This window comes from Pristiophorus japonicus, chromosome 15 (genome assembly GCF_044704955.1).
Source record: "Pristiophorus japonicus isolate sPriJap1 chromosome 15, sPriJap1.hap1, whole genome shotgun sequence".
Taxonomy (NCBI): domain Eukaryota; kingdom Metazoa; phylum Chordata; class Chondrichthyes; family Pristiophoridae; genus Pristiophorus; species Pristiophorus japonicus.
Window position 1 is genome coordinate 83036309 of NC_091991.1, and position 19914 is coordinate 83056222.

Sequence of the window (19914 nt, forward strand, 5' to 3'; positions counted from 1 at the left end):
TTTCCCAGAAGATCTGCTGTGCTCTGACTAAAGACACAGAAGGCAGCTAGACAATTTAAGTTCTGATGGAGTTATAAGTCCTTCTGGGTTTCTCAATCTCAATTAATTGTGAGTTTGCTGGCAGACTGTGATGAAACTAAATCACTGAGCAGAAATGATGAATCCATCTGCAGGCTGAAGAATGAAACCTATGGATTCACCAGCTGTCTGCTCTATCATACATGGGACACAGAGATTTCATTACATCAAGAGGAAAGGGTGATCACGGATTCAACCCTGAGCCTGTGTCGAGCAAGCGAGCCTCACCTGGCAGTAGTTAGGGGGAAGTCAGAATTGGCCTCAGCGACCTGGGGCAGGAAGGGGAAAATCATTTTCATCGTTTTACAGCCACCCTCCTGTGGGAAGTCCGCACAGGTGGACAGGGGCTAGGATAGCTTTGGGTGGGTTTGGCAGTTATGGTTAAGCCGCCCAGTGACGCTCGCTATCTCGGCTCGCACATGAAGAATGAAGTATTGGAGGATCACAGTATCCCAACGAGGAGTCAACACCTTCAAGAAAGGAGGCGGAGGGGAGAAAACAACAACAACTTGCATTTATATAGCGCCTTTAATGTAGTGAAACGTCTCAAGGTGCTTCACAGCAGTATTATGAGATAAAAAATTTGACACCGAGCCGCATAAGGAGAAATTAGGGCAGGTGACCAAACGCTTGGTCAAAGAGATAGATTTTAAGGAGCTTCCTGAAGGAGGATAGAGAGGCGGAGAGGTTCAGAGAGGGAGTTCCAGAGCTTAGGGCCTAGGCAACAGAAGGCACGGCAACCAATGGTTGAGCGATTATATTCAGGGATTCTCAAGAGGGCAGAATTAGAGGAGCACAGACATATCTGGGGGCTTGTGAGGCTGAAGGAGATTACAGAGAGAGGGAGGGGCGAGACCATGGAGGGATTTTAAAACCAGGATGAGAATTTTCAAATCGAGGCATTGCTTAACCGGGAGCCAATGTAGGGCAGCGAGCACAGAGGTGATGGGTGAGTGAGACTTGCTGCGAGTTAGGACACTGGGGAGCCGAGATTTGGATCACCTCTAGTTTATGTAGGGTAGAATGTGGGAGACCAGCCAGGAGTGCGTTGGAATAGTCAAGTCTGGAGGAAATTAAGGGATGGATGAGCTGAAGCAAGGGCGGAGACGGGCGATGTTACGGAGGTGGAAATAGGAGGTCATAGTTATGCTGTGGATATGTGGTCGAGAGCTCATTTCAAGGTCAATTATGACACCAAGGTTGCAAACAGTCTGGTTCACCCTCAGACAGAAATTAGGGCGAGGGATGGAGTCAGTGTCTAGGGAACAGACTTTGTGGCGGGGACCGGAAACAATGGCTTCGGTCTTCCCAATATTCCATTGGAGAAAATTTTTGCTCATCTGTCGGACAAGCAGTCTGACAACTTAAAGACCGTGGAGGGGTCGGGAGAAGTGGTGGTGAGGTAGAGCTGGGTGTCATCAGCGTACATGTGGAAACTGACGCTGTGTTTTCAGATGATGTCACCAAGGGGCAACATGTAGATGAGAAATAGGAGGGGGCCAAGGACAGATCCTTAGGGGACACCAGAGGTAACAATGCAGGGGGCAGGAAGAGAAGCCGTTGCAGGTGATTCTCTGGCTACGATTAGATAGATAAGAATGGAACCAGGCGAGTGCAGTCCCACCTAGCTGGACGACGGTGGAGAGGCGTTGGAGAAGGATGGAGTGGTCAACCGTGTCAAAGGCTGCAGACAAGTCAACAAGGAGGAGGGGGGATAGTTTGCCTTTGTCACAGTCACAAAGGATGTCATTTTGGTCCTGGTGGAAGGAGTTAGAAAAACTATTTCAATAGCAACCTCTGTAATATCGTGGAGCTTTAATTATCCTCTATAATGGGAAGGACTAATCTGGCAGAAAATGGAGGTTGGTGTCAACATGGGTGTCACATTTGATGGTCCCACTGCAGCTTTTATTGCCAAATCCGTCTAGCTCAGGGGCTTCCCACGTGACCCCAGAAACATGTGAATAACGGCAATAAAAGCACCAGGTTCACAATACAGATTCAAGTGAAACTTATCTGAAATTGACTCCCAATCGGCTTACCTGACCTGCCTCCAAAACACACCTAACCCTAACCCCACCCAACGGAGAATGACAATATGGGTGATCGTGCTTTGTTTTTCTTGTTATGTGACGTCGGCAGATAGAGACAGCGGGCTTTCCACTCAACACCAAATGCCAGTCAGCAGGAAGCAGGCAGTCAATTAAAGGCTTCCCCTCAATGGCTGTACATTCTGTTCAAATGCTGGCACACACCAAGGATGGAATTTCTGTGGTGCTTGAGTGACTGCAAATTAAGTGTTGGATGCAGGTGCTCCAGTGCCCCAGGACTGCCAAAGAAATGGAAATCCATCATAAACTGTGGTTCGGGACCATGCAGAGTCTTGCCATTGCTGCTTTACACCGAACACTATGAAAACTGACATTAATATCATCTTCGCAGAACATTCTGGAATTGCAAAAGAAATAGGTCCTTAGAATCCAGGGACACGCGCTCTCTCTCTCTCTCTCTCTCTCTCTCTCTCATGGCACTGAGCTTGATGCTCAACGCATCTCTATAAAGGAAGGGGAGCGATTAGAGGTCTGTGAGAATAATCTTACGTACATACCACCAGAGACTGGAGGAGGGGGTTAATTAACTTCAGCGTCTAGTAAGGTCGGCCCTTCATAGAACCTACCCGATTTTTGTTCGATTGATAATGACCCCCTGAATTTATGCGCCCAATGGTGCTTGCTGTCTCCGCTGAGAGGAGCTGCCAGAAATAGAACGCGGCCTCCTTAAATAGTTTGCTCCAATTTGTTCCGTTGCAAATTTGATTCTTGTGTTGCAGAGCATCTTGCCCGTTTCCCTTGGTTTCTGTATTATTTTATTTGTTAAATTAAATATTGGGAAGACCGAAGCCATTGTCTTTGGTCCCTGCCACAAACTACATTCCCTCGCCACCGACACCGTCCCTCTCCCTAGCATCTGTCTGAAGCTTAACCAGACAATTCGCAAGCCAAGTGTCATGTTTGACTCTGAAATGAGCTTCCAGCCACATATCCGCGCATAACTAAAATCGCCTTTTTCCACCTTTGTAACATCGCCTGTCTCCACCCCTGCCTCAGCTCATCTGCTGCTGAAACCCTATCCATGCCTTTGTTATCCCTCAACTTGACTACTCCAACGTACTCCTGGCTGGCCTCCACATTCTGCCCTACATAAACTTGAAGTCATCCAAAACTCAGCTGCCTGTGTCATAATTCGCACCAAGTCCCACTCGCCCATCACTGCTGTGCTCACTGACCTACATTGCCCTTCAGTTAAGCAACGCCTCGATTTCAAAATTCTTATCCTTGTTTACAAATCACATCATGGCTTCGCCCCTCCCTATCTTTGTAATTTCCTTCAGCCTCACAACCAACACCCCTCCCCGAGATGTCTGCGCTCCTCAAATTCTGCCGTCTTGAGCATCCCTGATTATAATCACTCAACCATCGGTGGTCGTGCCTTCAGCTGCCTGGGCCGCAAGTTCTAGAACTCCCAGCTTATATTTCTCCGCCTCTCTTTCCTCCTTTAAGACACTCCTTAAAACCTACCTCTTTAACCAAGCTTTTGGTCACCTGCTGTCATTCCTTCTTATGTGTCTCGGTGTCAAATTTATTTGTTTTGCCTTAAAACACTCCTATATAGCGCCTTTTACTACGTTAAAGGCGCTATATAAATACAAGTTGTTGTTATAAATAAATCCAGGCAGTAATTTAGCCTTCATGCAATGGTTTAAACAGTGTTTTCCGCTTTCACAGGGGACTGGGAGAAATTTAGAACTCAGCAGAGGAGGACAAAGGGTTTGATTAGGACAGGGAAAATGGAGTACGAGAAGAAGCTTGCAGGGAACATTAAGGCGGATTGCAAAAGTTTCTATAGGTATGTAAAGAGAAAAAGGTTGGTGAAGACAAACGTAGGTCCCCTGCAGTCAGAATCAGGGGAAGTCATAACGGGGAACAAAGAAATGGCGGATCAATTGAACAAGTACTTTGGTTCGGTATTCACTAAGGAGGATACAAACAACCTTCCGGATATAAAAGGGGTCAGAGGGTCTAGTAAGGAAGAGGAACTGAGGGAAATCTTTATTAGTCGGGAAATTGTGTTGGGGAAATTGATGGGATTGAAGGCAGATAAATCCCCAGGGCCTGATGGCCTGCATCCTAGAGTACTTAAGGAGGTGGCCTTGGAAATAGCGGATGCATTGACAGTCATTTTCCAACATTCCATTGACTCTGGATCAGTTCCTATGGAGTGGAGGGTAGCCAATGTAACCCCACTTTTTAAAAAAGGAGGGAGAGAGAAAACAGGGAATTATAGACCGGTCAGCCTGACCTCAGTAGTGGGTAAAATGATGGAATCAATTATTAAGGATGTCATAGCAGTGCATCTGGAAAATGGTGACATGATAGGTCCAAGTCAGCATGGATTTGTGAAAGGGAAATCATGCTTGACAAATCTTCTGGAATTTTTTGAGGATGTTTCCAGTAAAGTGGACAAAGGAGAACCAGTTGATGTGGTATATTTGGACTTTCAGAAGGCTTTCGACAAGGTCCCACACAAGAGATTAATGTGCAAAGTTAAAGCACATGGGATTGGGGGTAGTGTGCTGACGTGGATTGAGAACTGGTTGTCAGACAGGAAGCAAAGAGTAGGAGTAAACGGGTACTTTTCAGAATGGCAGGCAGTGACTAGTGGAGTGCCGCAAGGTTCTGTGCTGGGGCCCCAGCTGTTTACATTGTACATTAATGATTTAGACGAGGGGATTAAATGCAGTATCTCCAAATTTGCGGATGATACTAAGTTGGGTGGCAGTGTGAGCTGCGAGGATGATGCTATTAGGCTGCAGAGTGACTTGGATAGGTTAGGTGAGTGGGCAAATGCATGGCAGATGAAGTATAATGTGGATAAATGTGAGGTTATCCACTTTGGTGGTAAAAACAGAGAGACAGACTATTATCTGAATGGTGACAGATTAGGAAAAGGGAAGGTGCAACGAGACCTGGGTGTCATGGTACATCAGTCATTGAAGGTTGGCATGCAGGTACAGCAGGCGGTTAAGAAAGCAAATGGCATGTTGGCCTTCATAGCGAGGGGATTTGAATACAGGGGCAGGGAGGTGTTGCTACAGTTGTACAGGGCCTTGGTGAGGCCACACCTGGAGTATTGTGTACAGTTTTGGTCTCCTAACTTGAGGAAGGACATTCTTGCTATTGAGGGAGTGCAGCGAAGGTTCACCAGACTGATTCCCGGGATGGCGGGACTGACCTATCAAGAAAGATTGGATCAATTGGGCTTGTATTCACTGGAGTTCAGAAGAATGAGAGGGGACCTCATAGAAACGTTTAAAATTCTGACGGGTTTAGACAGGTTAGATGCAGAAAGAATGTTCCCAATGTTGGGGAAGTCCAGAACCAGGGGTCACAGTCTGAGGATAAGGGGTAAGCCATTTAGGACCGAGATGAGGAGAAACTTCTTCACCCAGAGAGTGGTGAACCTGTGGAATTCTCTACCACAGAAAGTAGTTGAGGCCAATTCACTAAATATATTCAAAAGGGAGTTAGATGAAGTCCTTACTACTCGGGGGATCAAGGGTTATGGCGAGAAAGCAGGAAGGGGGTACTGAAGTTTCATGTTCAGCCATGAACTCATTGAATGGCGGTGCAGGCTAGAAGGGCTGAATGGCCTGCTCCTGCACCTATTTTCTATGTTTCTATGTTTCTATGTAAATGCGAACATGGCAGGCATTCCACATATTCTCCAGTGAGCGCTCCAGGATTCGGGATTCATTGTTAGACCTGGGTTCCACCAATTCGTATAGGGCAGAGTGTATAGACACAGGCTTTGGTTCATAAAAGGTTGGCTGCAAACTGCTGCAAAGCTGTGAATGAGATAAAGAGTGGAATAAAGTCCGAAGGCTAATACTGATCCCCAACGATCTCCCAACCGGCCCCAACATGTGCTGGTTTGCCACTGAAAGGACTCCCGGCATTCTCTGGCCTCCCAACCTAGCCCCAGCGCAATTTTAAGAGGGACCCAGATTTTAAAGGGACCGATTCTCAGGCGTTTTCCCCTCACAAGGACGGAATGCTCAGAGACTGTACAATAATACTTGAGACAATCAGACTCATCTCAAGAATGAATACTAAAAAATCTTCCACTTCTTACTCAATTCTAACCTTGTCTGGCATTCCAGCCTGGCAATTCTCTTTGATGGTGGCCAGTTTTAACAGAGTTTATGCACAGGTCACCGAAACCATCTGTAGCACAGTTTCCCCAAGGGCAGGGAGATAAAACAGGACAGAAGTGAACGAGAAAAACACAGCCTCTGCTAACCCAGAATCTTCTCGATTTGTTCCAAGGCCCCAATGTAGATAAAACATCCCCAAAGGTGTTTACAGCACATACAGCCCAATTAGTCTATTTGCTAGAGTAATCTAAAACTAAACCCACTGCCCTACGCTCTCCCTGTAGTTGTAACCAGCGTTTATGGCCACAATAACGTTCTCCCTTCCAATGATTCTAATTTCACCACAGTTACTGAAACAGGAACCAAATCCTTCCAATTTCTATCCACTGATTCAGCACCAGTAAAGGCACAAGAATGTGGGGTTTCATAGTGATGGAGTATTCCACTTTTTGGGAAGTGGGGAAAAGAGGGGAGAGAAACCATCACTGACGGGGCAAGTGTGCTTGTTTTCGATTCCCCATGATGGCCGAGTTGGTAAAGGCAGTGAGTAGCTCAACCAGGTTCCGTACTGAGAGAGGCACTAAAATGGCCTTCGTGGGCTGGGATAGGGAATGGGAGGGGTGGGCGGGGGGCAGGGAAATTAGAAAGGTACCCATGCTTAATCACTACTCAAAGACCTCTAACGAGAACACAGGACAGGGATGAGGCTTGGATATGTGTCCCCAACAAAAACAGCTCGTCAACACTGTGGGCCAAGAGAAAGAAAGACTTGCATTTATGTAGCACCTTTCACGACCACCGGACATCTCAAAGTGCTTTACAGCCAATGGAGTACTTTTGAAGTATAGTCACTGTTGTAATGTAGGAAACGTAACAGCCAATTTGCACACAGCAAGATCCCACAAACGGCAACATGATAATGACCAGATCATCTGTTTTTGTTATGCTGATTGAGGGATAAAGATTGGCCAGGACACCAGGGATCACGCCCCTGCTCCTCATCGAAACAGTGCCATGGGATCTTTTACGTCCACTTGAAAGAGCAGACGGGGTCTCAGTTTAACAAAGCTTCCAAAAGACGGCACCTCCGACAGTACAGCACTCCCTCAGAACTAGATTTATGTGCTCGAGTGCCTGGAGTGGGACTTGAACCCACAACCTTCTGGCTCAGAGGCAAGAGTGCTGCCCACTGAGCCACAGCTGACACTCAAAGCTGACAGAGAGGAAAAATGGTCACATGGTAAGGAGCCGAACAATGTGGGCAACATCATCCCACTTTCCTGACATATAGCAGTGGAGAAACAGCAAAATAGCAAGCGGCGGGGGGGAATAAGAATACTCAGAGCGCTTTGGTGGATTCAGACGCGAGGGAAGAATGACCAGGAGTGGACAGTAACACAGGTTCAGCGGCACGTCCTTGTGTCAGCAGGGAGCACGTTTCATCTGTGCTGTGATGGAGAGGTGCTGACAAGGAGCCTGATAGAGCATGGCACGGGAAAATCCTTGGGGGGATGGAATGGGTACAAGCATTGGAAAATGCCTTTAACAAGCAATTTACTTCTTGATAATGGAAGAAAGATTTATTTCGGTGAAAATTTGCTGTGACTTTAGGAACATTGAAAAATATCACAAGGAATTGCTTGCAATTTGAACAACCGCCCTATTAAATCAAAGCGAGAAGCAAGAGGACAAGAGTGTGTTACCTGCAATGAAGAACATATATAAGCACCCCATTGGGCACCCCACTGTCAAGACTGCGATCGATATATTTTTGATGGATAAGGGTATCAAGGGATATGGAACAAAGGTGGATAAAGGGGGTTGAGGTGCAGATGAGCGATGATCTAACTGAATGAGCGGTCGGTCTAGAGGGGCTGACTGGCCTACTCCTGTTCCTAGGTGACTAAAAGGCTCGATGCAGATTCACAAGGCTGTTACGAGGGATGAGAGCTATAGTTAAGAGAGTCTTAGAAAACAAAGCCTGCAGGTTAAAGGCAGCTAGCACAGATATGAAGGGCTGATTCCCTGCTTACAAAATGAAAATTCCTATCATTCCATGAAAATCATAACCAAACCAAATTTCTCCCGGGAGATTTGCTCATTAATTCTTCTTAACAACTGTTATTGTTTAGGTTTTAATAAAAACACCCCAAAAAAATCCTCACCAGGTCAAAAGTCGGTCAAAGGTTTGATTAATGTAACTTTCTGCCAGGTCCATGCAGTTTGTACTTTCTCTCATACTTACATACACAGTGACAAAAACAGCTCTCTTTAGGTATGGCGCCGAGACTTTTAGGAGTACTTTGATCCTGTCAGCAGATAGGTTCCTGAAATGGAAAAACAAGCAAGCTTTTAATAAAAACCAGTCTGAGGGGGAAAGGCTGACAAAACAGATCGGCTCAGCCACTGAAGTCAGGAATCTCTTTTGACGGGAGTTAAACCTGAATCCCAGGGCTCCTCCTGAGGCATCTGTCCGAACCAATTTGCATATAGCAGAGCCGCAGAGATCAGATGCTCAGGTTCAGTTCCTGGTGTGTGACGGTCGGCCGAGGTCACTGGGGCCACACTCAGAGGCCACTGCTGCGTACCCCTGTGTTAGAGAAGGGAACATCATCCAGGGCTCCGGTTCCTGATCGCCATCCAGCACCACTCTGGTGCACACAGGTGAGGACAAGGTCAGGCTCTGATGGCCCTTTATGGTCAAATAGTCTGCTGACACTGCCTTGATTTATAAATGAAAAGTGTGTAAGGTATCAAAGGTGAACGGTTTCCAGTGAACTCGAACCCTAGCAGGAGAGTATCAGACAGCGATGTGCCTCCATGGACCTGTACCCTATTGTAATGTAGGCACCAGTGAGTATGCTCACAGGTTTGTAGAGCTGTTGAGTTGGGAGTGGCTTACCAGTCATGTGATGTTCACAAGACTCAATAAAACCCCAGCCAGTTGGGTTCGGGGATGCACGATGAGGCAGGTGGTTGTGAGCCTAGTGGATGAACTGGTAATGTGTAGTGTGATTGTTAAACCTTTTGCTAATAAACCAACTAGTTCTTAATAGCAATGTGTTGCTATGAATTCTTAAGCAAAGAACCCATGAAGCAAATGCATTACACATATGAACCTGTACCCAACAGACCAGGACCTCAACAGAGTATTGGTCAGTCATGGGCGCCTGTTCACCTGTACCCTAGCCAGAAAATCAGACATTGGGACAAACTGCACTGCTCTTCTTCAGAATAGTACCATAGGAACTCATATCCAGCTGATAGGGCAGATGAGGCCTCAGTTCAACGTCTCATCTGAAAAACGGCACCCTCGACAGTGCTGCACTCCCTCAGTACTGCACTGGAGTGTCAGTCTAGATTTTATCCTCAAGTCCCTTGAGTGGGACTTGAACCCACAGCCTTCGGACTCAGAGGGGAGAGTGCCCACTGAGCCACAGCTGACACATGTTGGGAGAGGCGTACACTGAGCTCTGCTCATTGGCTTGTACCTTGCAGAACAGTTTTGGATTCCGATGGATCGGTACTTGAACAGAACACCAGGTTTTCAGAAAAGGAGTGGGGGAGGGAAGGGAAATTAGGAATAAGATTTCCCAAGAAACAACTTTTGGCGTATGTGCGCTTTTATGTTTAAAATAGACAGTGCCTTAGGGAAACCTACATCAAAGGAATCGTTCCCATCACAATGAATAATTTCCTTCAACCAAAAGGCTCCAGTATTAGATTATTGTGTTGTAACATATGCAAACTGGAATATTAAAAAGATACAACAATGCAGCATGCATCAAAGTTACAGCATCAAGTTGGGTTTCAGTCAGTTTCCTCCTCTCAGCTGTGGCTCAGTGGGTAGCACTCTCGCCTTGGAGTCACAAGGTTGTGGGTTCAAGTCTCACTCCAGAGATTTCAGCATAAAATCCAGGCTGACATTCCAGTGCAGTGCTGAGTGAGTGCTGCACTGTCAGAGGTGCCGTCTTTCGGATGAGACGTTAAACTGAGGCCCTGTCTACTCTCTCAGGTGGATGTAAAACATCTCACAGCAATATTTTGAAGGAGAGCAGGGGAGTTATTCCCACATGTTCTGGCCAATATTTATCCTTCAACCAACATCATTAAAAACAGATCATCTGGTCATTATCATATTGATGTTTATGGGAGCTTGCTGTGCCCAAATTGCTCACCTCGTTTCCTACATTACAACAATTACTACACTTTGAAAGCACTTAATTGACGGTAAAGCACTTTGGGACATCTTAAGGTTATTATGAAAGGCGTTCTATAAATGCAAGTTCTTCGTTCGTTCGTTCTCTCTTTCTTTGCCACTGTTTTAGTTTCTTTCTCTACACTGCTTGGGGGAGCTGGACTGATGCCATGGGAGCTGGGGTTTATCCAACCTTCAGTTGCACAGGACAAGCTCGTCATACACTACAGGTACCAATGAGTTCAAGGCGCTGATTCAGTCTCAAGACTCTGCCAGCATTCACACATTGCCTAAGCTTCTGTGATAGAACCAAATAATATAAACAAATCTGCCTGACTGAACTACAATCTTGTTGGGTCATGCACTTTACATACTACAGGGCTGCCTCCAATGGCAAGGATACTACCGGAGACAATCCTGCATCTGTGCCATCAGTGCCAAAGACACAGGAAGCCGCCCCACCCCCCAACAAGGCAGAGATTCATTGGGTGTCTCAACACCAACAACTACTTGCATTTATATAGCGCCTTTAACATAGTAAAACATGCCAAGGCGTTTCACAGGAGCATAATCAAACAACATTTTAAACCAAACCACATAAGGAGGAGTGCCTTAAGGTGCAGAGGTAGAGAGGCAGAGAGATTTAGGGAGGGAATTCCAGAGCTTAGGGCCGAGGCAGCTTAAGACATGAACGCCAATGTTGCAGCGATGAAATTCGGGGATGCGCAAGAGGCCAAAATTGGAGGAGCGCAGAGGTCTCCAGGGTTGTGGGGCTGGAGAAAGTTACAGAGATAGGATGTGGTGAGGGATCTGAAAACAAGGATGAGAATTTTAAAATCAAGGTATGGCCGGACTGGGAGCCAATGTAGGTCAGCGAGCACAAGGGTGATGGGTGAACGGGACTTGGTCCCAGTTAGGATAGGGGCAGCAGAGGCTTGGATGAGCTAAAGTGTACAGAGAGTGAAAGATAGGAGACCAGCCAGGAGAGCATTCGAATAGTCGAGTCTAGAGGTAACAAATGGATAGATGAGGGTTTCATCAGCAGATGAACTGAGACGGTGGCAGAGATGAACGATGTTACGGAGATGGAAGTGGGCGATCTTGGTGATGGAGAGGATATGAAGATCAGCTCAGCATGAAATAGGACGCCAAGGTTGTGAACGGTCTGGTTCGGCCTCAGACAGTGGCCAGGGAGAGGGATGGACTCGGCGGCTAGGTCATGGAATTTGTGGCAGGAACGGAAGGCAATTTCTGCTCATCCAATATTGGACGCCGGTTAGCAATCTTGTAATTTAGAGAAAGTGGAGGGGTCGAGAGAAGTGGTGGTGAGGTAGAGCTGGGTGTCATCAGCGTACATGTGGAACCTGACACGGTTCTTTTTCAGGATGATGTCGCTGAGGCCCAGCATGCAGGTGAGAAATAGGAGGGGGCCAAGAATAGATCATTGGGATCTCCAGAGGTAATGGTGCGAGAGCAGGAAAGAAGCCAGTGCTAAATGGCCAATAGAAGGTGACCCCAGAGATAAATGGCCAAAGAAGGTGTCCGCAGAGCTAAATGGCCAATAGAAAGTGACCCCAGTGCTAAATGGCCAATAGAAAGTGACTCCAGAGCTAAATGGCCAATAGACGGTGACCCCAGAGCTAAATGGCCAATAGAAGGTGACCCCAGAGCTAAATGGGCAATAGAAGGTGACCCCAGAGCTAAATGGCCAATAGAAAGTGACTCCAGAGCTAAATGGCCAATAGAAAGTGACTCCAGAGCTAAATGGCCAATAGAAAGTGCCTCCAGAGCTAAATGGCCAATAGAAAGTACCGCCAGAGCTAAATGGCCAATAGAAAGTGACTCCAGAGCTAAATGGCCAATAGAAAGTGACTCCAGAGCTAAATGGCCAGTAGAAAGTGACAGTAAAGCTAAATGGCCAATAGAAAGTGACCCCAGTGCTAAATGGCCAATAGAAAGTGACCCCAGTGTTAAATGGCCAATAGAAAGTGACAGTAGAGCTAAATGTCTCCCATTGGTGACATTATCAAGACACCATCAGGCTGCAGTGGACGGATTTACTCATCTGTGCGAGCCAGTAATATGCTTTGGCTACTGCTCTACCCTCCACAACCTTCCCCTGAAGTGAACAAAATGTATCAAAGGGGAAATGGGGATTCAGCACATCCGTCTCCCCCAGCTTCAATACACGGATGCCAATATACAGACAAGGAGAAGAGAGATCCTGAAGCAGAACAAGGGGTTGCTCCTCGGGAGTAATTTAGGACCAATCATTAAGGCACACTTGGGTCCTGCATGGCTCCAGAACAGGCCGCTAACGTGCCAACTGAGGCAACCATCAAAGGTCCCACCTGTCGGCAGGTCAGGAAAATTCTACAATCTGGATCGATTCAGGACAATCGAGACTCTACTCCTGCTGCTCATTACAACTAATGAATACCAGTTTACCAAAAGCATCAGCCATTAGCAGTCACCCTCCTTTAAAAAACGTGGAATTCTATCCTCTTGAGCATCCCTGATTATAACTGCTCAATCATCGGTGGCCGTGCCTTCTGTTGCCTAGGCCCTAAGTTCTGCCTCTCTCCCTCCTCTCTTCCCTCCTTTAAGACGCTCCTTAAAACCTACCTTTTTGACCAAGCCTTTGGTCATCTGCCGTAATTTCTTCTTACGTGGCTCGGTGTCACATTTACTTGTTTTGTCTAAAAACACTCCTGGGCAGCACCGTGGGATGTTTTACTACATTAAAGGAGCTTTATAAATACAAGTTGTTGTTGTTGTAGAGCAACAAAAGCTGTGATACTGCCCTCAGATCATTAAACTCTGGCAGACGTACAGGAACAAGGTGTGGACCACCATAGCTATTCTTAGCAGAACGTGCCATCAACACTATTAAAGAGAAGCACACTCTGGTAATTCAGGAAATAACTCCCAGTGCCTGGAATACATCTGGGAATCTGATAATGAGGCTCCGCGTTCCACTCCCTCCAGTCGGAAATACACTGCTCTTATCTGAATCATTATCACTGTGCAGAGCATTCCACCAGTAATTTCAACCCATTTTCACTGTATAGACTTGCTTGTGCTCTTACATAGTGTGGTACTGAGGGAGTGCTGGCTTGTCAGATGGGATGTTAGAATGAGGCTTCATCTGTCTGCTCCAGTTGTTCAGATGGAAGTTAAAGAACTCATTGTACTACTTCAAGAGCACAAGTGATGCTAGAATTCTGGCCAGATTTCCTGCCTCCGTCAAGACTAACAAACTTAGATTAACCCAGTGCGGAATAGCGGTCACCTTTTCCTACAGAAGCGAAGCACCTCAATCTATTGTGGAGGGATGTGATAAGGTGGCAGGGTAAGTGCAGCTCACACTCTCTTGCATAATAAAGACGTCAAGAATGGTCACTGCTCCATGGTGACTACATCAAGATGTCACCACTTCATTAAAACCACACGCAGCAGAAGGTCCACTACTGCACTGCTGCATGCAAACTACTTTTACTGAGCCATGGGTAGCAATCTCGTCTTTGAGTCAGAAGGTTGTGGGTTCAAATCCCACACCAGAGATTTGAGCACAAAATCCAGACTGAGTCTTCAGTGCCGTCTTTTAATTGAGACCGAGGCCCCGTCTGCCCTCTCAGGCGGACGTAAAAGATCCCATCGCACTATTTCGAAGAGAGCAGGGGAGTTCTCCCTGGTGTCCTGGCCAATATTTATCCCTCACCCAACACCAATAAACAGTTGATCTGGTCATTTATTTCATTGCTGTCTGTGGGACATTACTGTGCGCAAATTGGCTGTGTTATATAAATGCAAGTCTTTCTTTTCTGTCCTGTCACAAGGAATATTTTCCACAATTTCTTCCTTCCTCAGTCCTACCAAACCCCCTCCCCACCAATGCTACAAAATCCAAGGATATTCTCCCCTGACACTCAAATTCTTAACATCTCCCTCCTCTGCACTGCTGCCATCTCCAAGGCCTCCCCCTCCCCAGTGCTGCCTAACCCCAATATGGTCACCCCGCCTTGTGCAATACAGACTATAGACGTTCACTCATGGTGAGCAATGCCAGAAGAGATCTGCGAGCAGAAAGTTTGGATTGTGTCACACTACCGATGTTACATTTCTAAATATTGCCAGAAGTATCCATCTATAATCTGTGTATATTATTAAATGGTTCACCTAGTTTCCTGTCTCAACACTTCCCTGCTACACCTCAGATAACAGTACAAACAAAGGAACTGTCTAGGACCGGAAAATACCAGAGCCAGGTTATCTGCAGTCACTCACGTGATATCTGAAGGCACTCACCCAGAATTAACTTAATGCCAGTCGAATTTTGTAACCATAAAGGGGAACACACCTACACTTTACATTCTTGATCTTATAGAACAGCGCATCCTGCGACTAACCTCGAACAGAAAACGAAGTCATGAGATAAGCAACCGCGTATTATCAAGCCCGACGATCACTGCAGCAGAATCCTGTGTATTTTTGGCATCTCAGCAAGCGTGCCAGTCGGGGGATGGAATGTGACAATCTGGCCGTGTGTGAAGCCATTCAAGAAACAATGAGAACATGGAAAGGTTTTGCGTTCCCTTCCCCCCCCCACCCGAGATGTCTGCGCTCCTCTAATTCTGCCCTCCTGAGCATCCCGGATTATAATCATTCAACCATCGGTGGCCGTGCCTTCAGCTGCCTCGGCCCCAACCTCTGGAACTCCCTGCCTAAACTTCTCCCGTCTCTCAACCTCTCTTTCCTCCTTCAAGACACTCCTTAAAACCTAGCTCTTGACCAAGTTTTTAGTCACCTGCGCTAATTTCTACTTATGTGGCTCAGTGTCAAATTTGTATCGCATAATACTCCTGTGAAACGCCTTGGGACGTTTCACTACATTAAAGGTGCTATATAAATGCAAGTTGTTGTTGTACCTTTCTAGTTCAGTGGCAGAAATCCATTGAAGAAACAGCAAGGGTGTTTGACGAATTCATACTCCGCCCCCTCCCCCTAAAATAAAATGGAGAAATATCCAAAGCCTTGTGAAAAGCAAGCAATAGTCTTTTGTTGTCTCCGCCCTAGCTGACAGCCATCATTTTACACACTGCAATTTAAAAACCACCACATACAATTCATTCGCGACCCTCAAAGCATTTCAGAAAGTAAGCCATGCTCGGCACCTGGATGAAGCACATGATTTAATTAGACCTTCTTCATAGTTGGCGAGCAATGGGAAGCTCCGAGACTATGGTCGGGCCAGTAACCTTTGGAACAGCATAAAGAAATTCTGCCACAAGCAGCATGCGGGCAGATTAAGAGTCTAAACCCCAAGCAACAATAGAGTAGCTATTCTATAGAAAAGTGCCTTTCAGTCCAGCAGCACAGCGTAATTACTTGGTAATGTAAAAAACTGCAAGCACTGCTGGAGCACCCGGACAGCAGAGTCCCTACTTAACCTAGACACAAAAACTTTTAAATCTCAGAACAACTCCCATAGAGGACAGCTTTAATAGAGCCTCGGACACCATCCGACAGTCTAATAGTGCACTGCCAACAATATTCCTGCACCAAGGTCACCATTCTGTACTGCAGAAATCCAATGGGCGCCATCACTGAATTATAGTCAAACATAACATGAACCAGTTTCTCTGGTACCTGCCGCGGACGAGCAGATACATCAAGTCCATCTGCTGCATGGTGTGAAGGCATATGGATCAACATGTGGAAAGCCGGGCTGAAATCATGGACTGTGCTAAGTGACTATTGGGCCCATCATGCCAGTGCTGGCTCTCTGAGACAGTTCTCCACTCTCCCATGGCCCTGCTCTTTTAAATCTTTCCTTTTCAAATGTGTGTGTGTGTTCTGGACAACATTTATCCCTCAATTAACATCACAAAGATCAGATGATCCAGTCATTTATCTCACTGCTGCTGCATTCCCCCATGTTACAATAGTGACTACACTTCAAAAGTACTTCACTGGCTGTGAAGCGCTTTGGGATGTCTCAAGGTCAGACAAGAAATAGGAGCAGGAGTAGGCCATTTGACCTCTCGAGTCTGCTCCGCCATTTAATAAGATCATGGCTGATCTGATCATGGACTCAGTTCCACTTCGCCGCCCACACTCCCTATCCCTTTATTCCCTTATTGCTCAAAACTTTGACTAACTCCACCGTAAATATATTCAATGACCCAGCCAGCACAGCTCTCTTGGGCAGAGAATTCCACAGATTTACAACCCTCAGAGAAGAAATTCCTCCTCATCTCAGTTTTAAATGGGCGGCCCCTTATTCTGAGACTATGTCTCCTAGTTTTAGTTTCCCTATGAGTGGAAATATCTTCTCTGCATCCAACTTGTCGAGCCCTCATTATCTTATATGCTTCGATAAGATCACCTCTCAATCTTCTGAACTCCAATGAGTATAATCCCAAACTACTCAACCTATCTTCATAAGTCAACCCCCTCATCTCCGGAATCAACCTAGTGAACCTTCTCTGAACAGCCTCCAATGCAAGTATATCCTTCTTTAAATAGAGACCAAAACTGTATGCAGTACTCTAGATGTGGCCTTACCAATACGCTGTACAGTTGTAACAGGACTTCTCTGCTTTTATACTCTATCCCCCTTGCAATAAAGGTCAACATTCCATTTGCCTTCCTGATTATTTTCTGTACCTGCATACTAACCTTTTGTGTTTCATGTACAGGGACTACAGGTCTCTCTGTTTTGAAGCCCTTAGTAATTTTTATCCATTTAAATTATAATTTGTTTTTCTATTTTTTTGCCAAAGTGGATAACATCACATTTTCCTACATTACACTCCATCTGCCAAATTTTTGTCCACTCACTTAACCTGTCTATATTCCTTTGCAGATTCTTTGTGTCCTCCTCACAATTTGCTTTCCCACCCATCTTTCCATCATCAGCAAACTTGCCTACTCGATCCCTTCATCCAAGTAATTAATATAGATTGTAAATAGTTAAGGCCCCAGCACTGATCCCTGCGGCACCCCACTAGTTACTGTTTGCCAACCAGAAAATGACCCATTTATCCCGACTCTCACAGATGGCACTATATTCTACACTGTGTAACCCCCCCTCCCCCAGGGCATAAGAGAGACGAGAGATCATAGAGCGATGAGATCGGGACCCAGGAGAGGTGGGAGTTCGGGGCCCAGAAGAGGTGAAGGCCCAGGGGCAGCACGGACCAGCCCACACAGCGATATGTGTGCGGATTAGATCCGTGCAGCAAAGCTGGTCTCCAGTCGTCTTGGTTAATCCTTGCCACTGGACCAAGACCTAGCTCTGCCAAGCCCAGGCGCACTCACTCTTTCTCTACCGTGATCCGGCTGTCTCTGAGGCCTGGGCAATGTGCAGTTCTGGTTGTGATGGTGCCACACAATCTTTTTGTAAGTGCCCAGTCCAGCATCTTATAAAGATAGAGTTACACGATAGAATTTGAATTTATATAATAACTACTTTTATTTATATAGAGCCTTTAACATCCTAAGACGCTTCACAACAGTGTTACAAGACAAGATAAATTTGACACCGAGCCACAAAAGAAGAAATTACGGCAGATGAGAAGCAGGTTTTAAGGAGCGTCTTAAAGGAGGAAAGAGAGGTTGATGGCCTCGCAGGCCACTCAGTTATTCAAGGGCAATTAGGGATGGGTAATAAATGCTGGCCTTGCCAGTGATTCCCACATCTCATGAACAAATCAAAAAACAAAACCAAAGACCAGGGAAGAACAAAAATGGCCATCAACAGCTTAACAAACTACCATGGTGTTGGTACCTGGGACTAACAGCAGTTAAGTAGAAGGAATGATTATTTGCACACATGTGCAACATGATAATACAGTGCATCAAAATAGGCAAGTGAAGACTGGAATGGACTGGATGACCAGATCTCCCGAAGGCACAGTGAGCTATTCCACATAGTCGTTGAGTCACACAGGCCAGGAAGATCACAGGTGTGATTCACAATCTGTGCCGGGTTAGCAGATCTCAGGCAGCACAGCGATAGGTGTCGGCTTGGCTCGGCTCAGTCGGTAGCACTTTCGCCTCTGATTCAGAAGGTTGTGGGTTCAAGCCCCACTTCAGAGACTTGAGCACATAATCTAGACTGACATTCCAGTACAGTGCTGAGGGAGTGCTTGCTCTGTTGGAGATGCCACCATTTAAAGGTCAGACATTAAACTGTAACCCTGTCTATGTGTACTATACAAACAGCAGAGAATTCTCCCCATGTCTTAGCCAACATTCCTCCCTCACCCAACACCATCAAATCCAATTAAAATGGTTATTTATTTAATTACATAACAGTGACTGCACATCATTTTTTTTTTAAGTAATTCATTACCTATGAAGTGCCTTGGGACATGCTGAGGACATGAAAGGCATTACATAATTTCATGGCATTACATAAATTCGGTCAGGCAGAGTCAGCATGGATTTATGACGGGGAATGTTTGACAAATTTTCTGGAATTCTCTGAGCATGTAACAAACAGGGTGGATAAAGAGGAACCAGTGGATGTGGTGTATTTGGACTTCCAGAAGGCCATTTGACAAGGTGCCACATAAAAAGGTTACTGCACAAAATAAAAGTTCACAGGATTGGGGGTAATATATTAGCATGGATAGAGGATTGGCTAATGAACAGAAAACAGAGAGTTGGGATAAATGGTTCATTCTCTGGTTGGCAATCAGTAACTAGTGGGGTGCCGCAGGGATCAGTGCTGGGACCCCAACTATTTACAATCTATATTAACGACTTGGAAGAAGGGACTGAGTGTAACGTAGCCAAGATTGCTGACGATACAAAGATGGGAGGAAAAGCAACGTGTGACGAGGACACAAAAAATCTGCAAAAGGACATAGACAGGCTAAGTGAGTGGGCAAAAATTTGGCAGATGGAGTATAATGTTGGAAAGTGTGAGGTCATGCACTTTGGCAGAAATAAAAATCAGAAAGCAAGTTATTATTTAAATGGAGAAAGATTGCAAAGTGCTGCAAGTTAAGTGGAACCTGGGGGTACTTGTGCATGAAGCACAAAAGGATGGTATGCAGGTACAGCAAGTGATCAGGAAGGCCAATGGTATCTTGGCCTTTATTGCAAAGGGGATGGAGTATAAAAGCAGGGAAGTCTTGCTATAAGCTATACAGGGTATTGGTGAGGCCACACCTGGAATACTGCGTGCAGTTTTGGTTTCCATATTTACGAAAGGATATACTTGCTTTGGAGGCAGTTCAGAGAAGGTTCACTAGGTTGATTCCGGGGATGAGGGGGTTGACTTATGAGGAAAGGTTGAGTAGTTTGAGCCCTACTCATTGGAACTCAGAAGAATGAGAGGTGATCTTATCGAAACGTATAAGATTATGAGGAGGCTTGACAAGTTGGATGCAGAGAGGATGTTTCCACTGAT

The 19914-nt window shown here is 45.9% G+C and overlaps 1 protein-coding gene across 1 annotated transcript in view; it reads right to left on the bottom strand.

Annotated features, from left to right (window-relative positions):
• The window catches only part of tmtc1 (transmembrane O-mannosyltransferase targeting cadherins 1), a 269539-nt gene that overhangs the window by 142872 nt on the left and 106753 nt on the right, over window positions 1-19914 (bottom strand). Inside the window, exon 5 of the mRNA XM_070901685.1 lies at window positions 8538-8619. Within this exon, the coding sequence (XP_070757786.1) occupies window positions 8538-8619 (82 nt within the window). The remainder of the gene's footprint in view (window positions 1-8537; window positions 8620-19914) is intronic.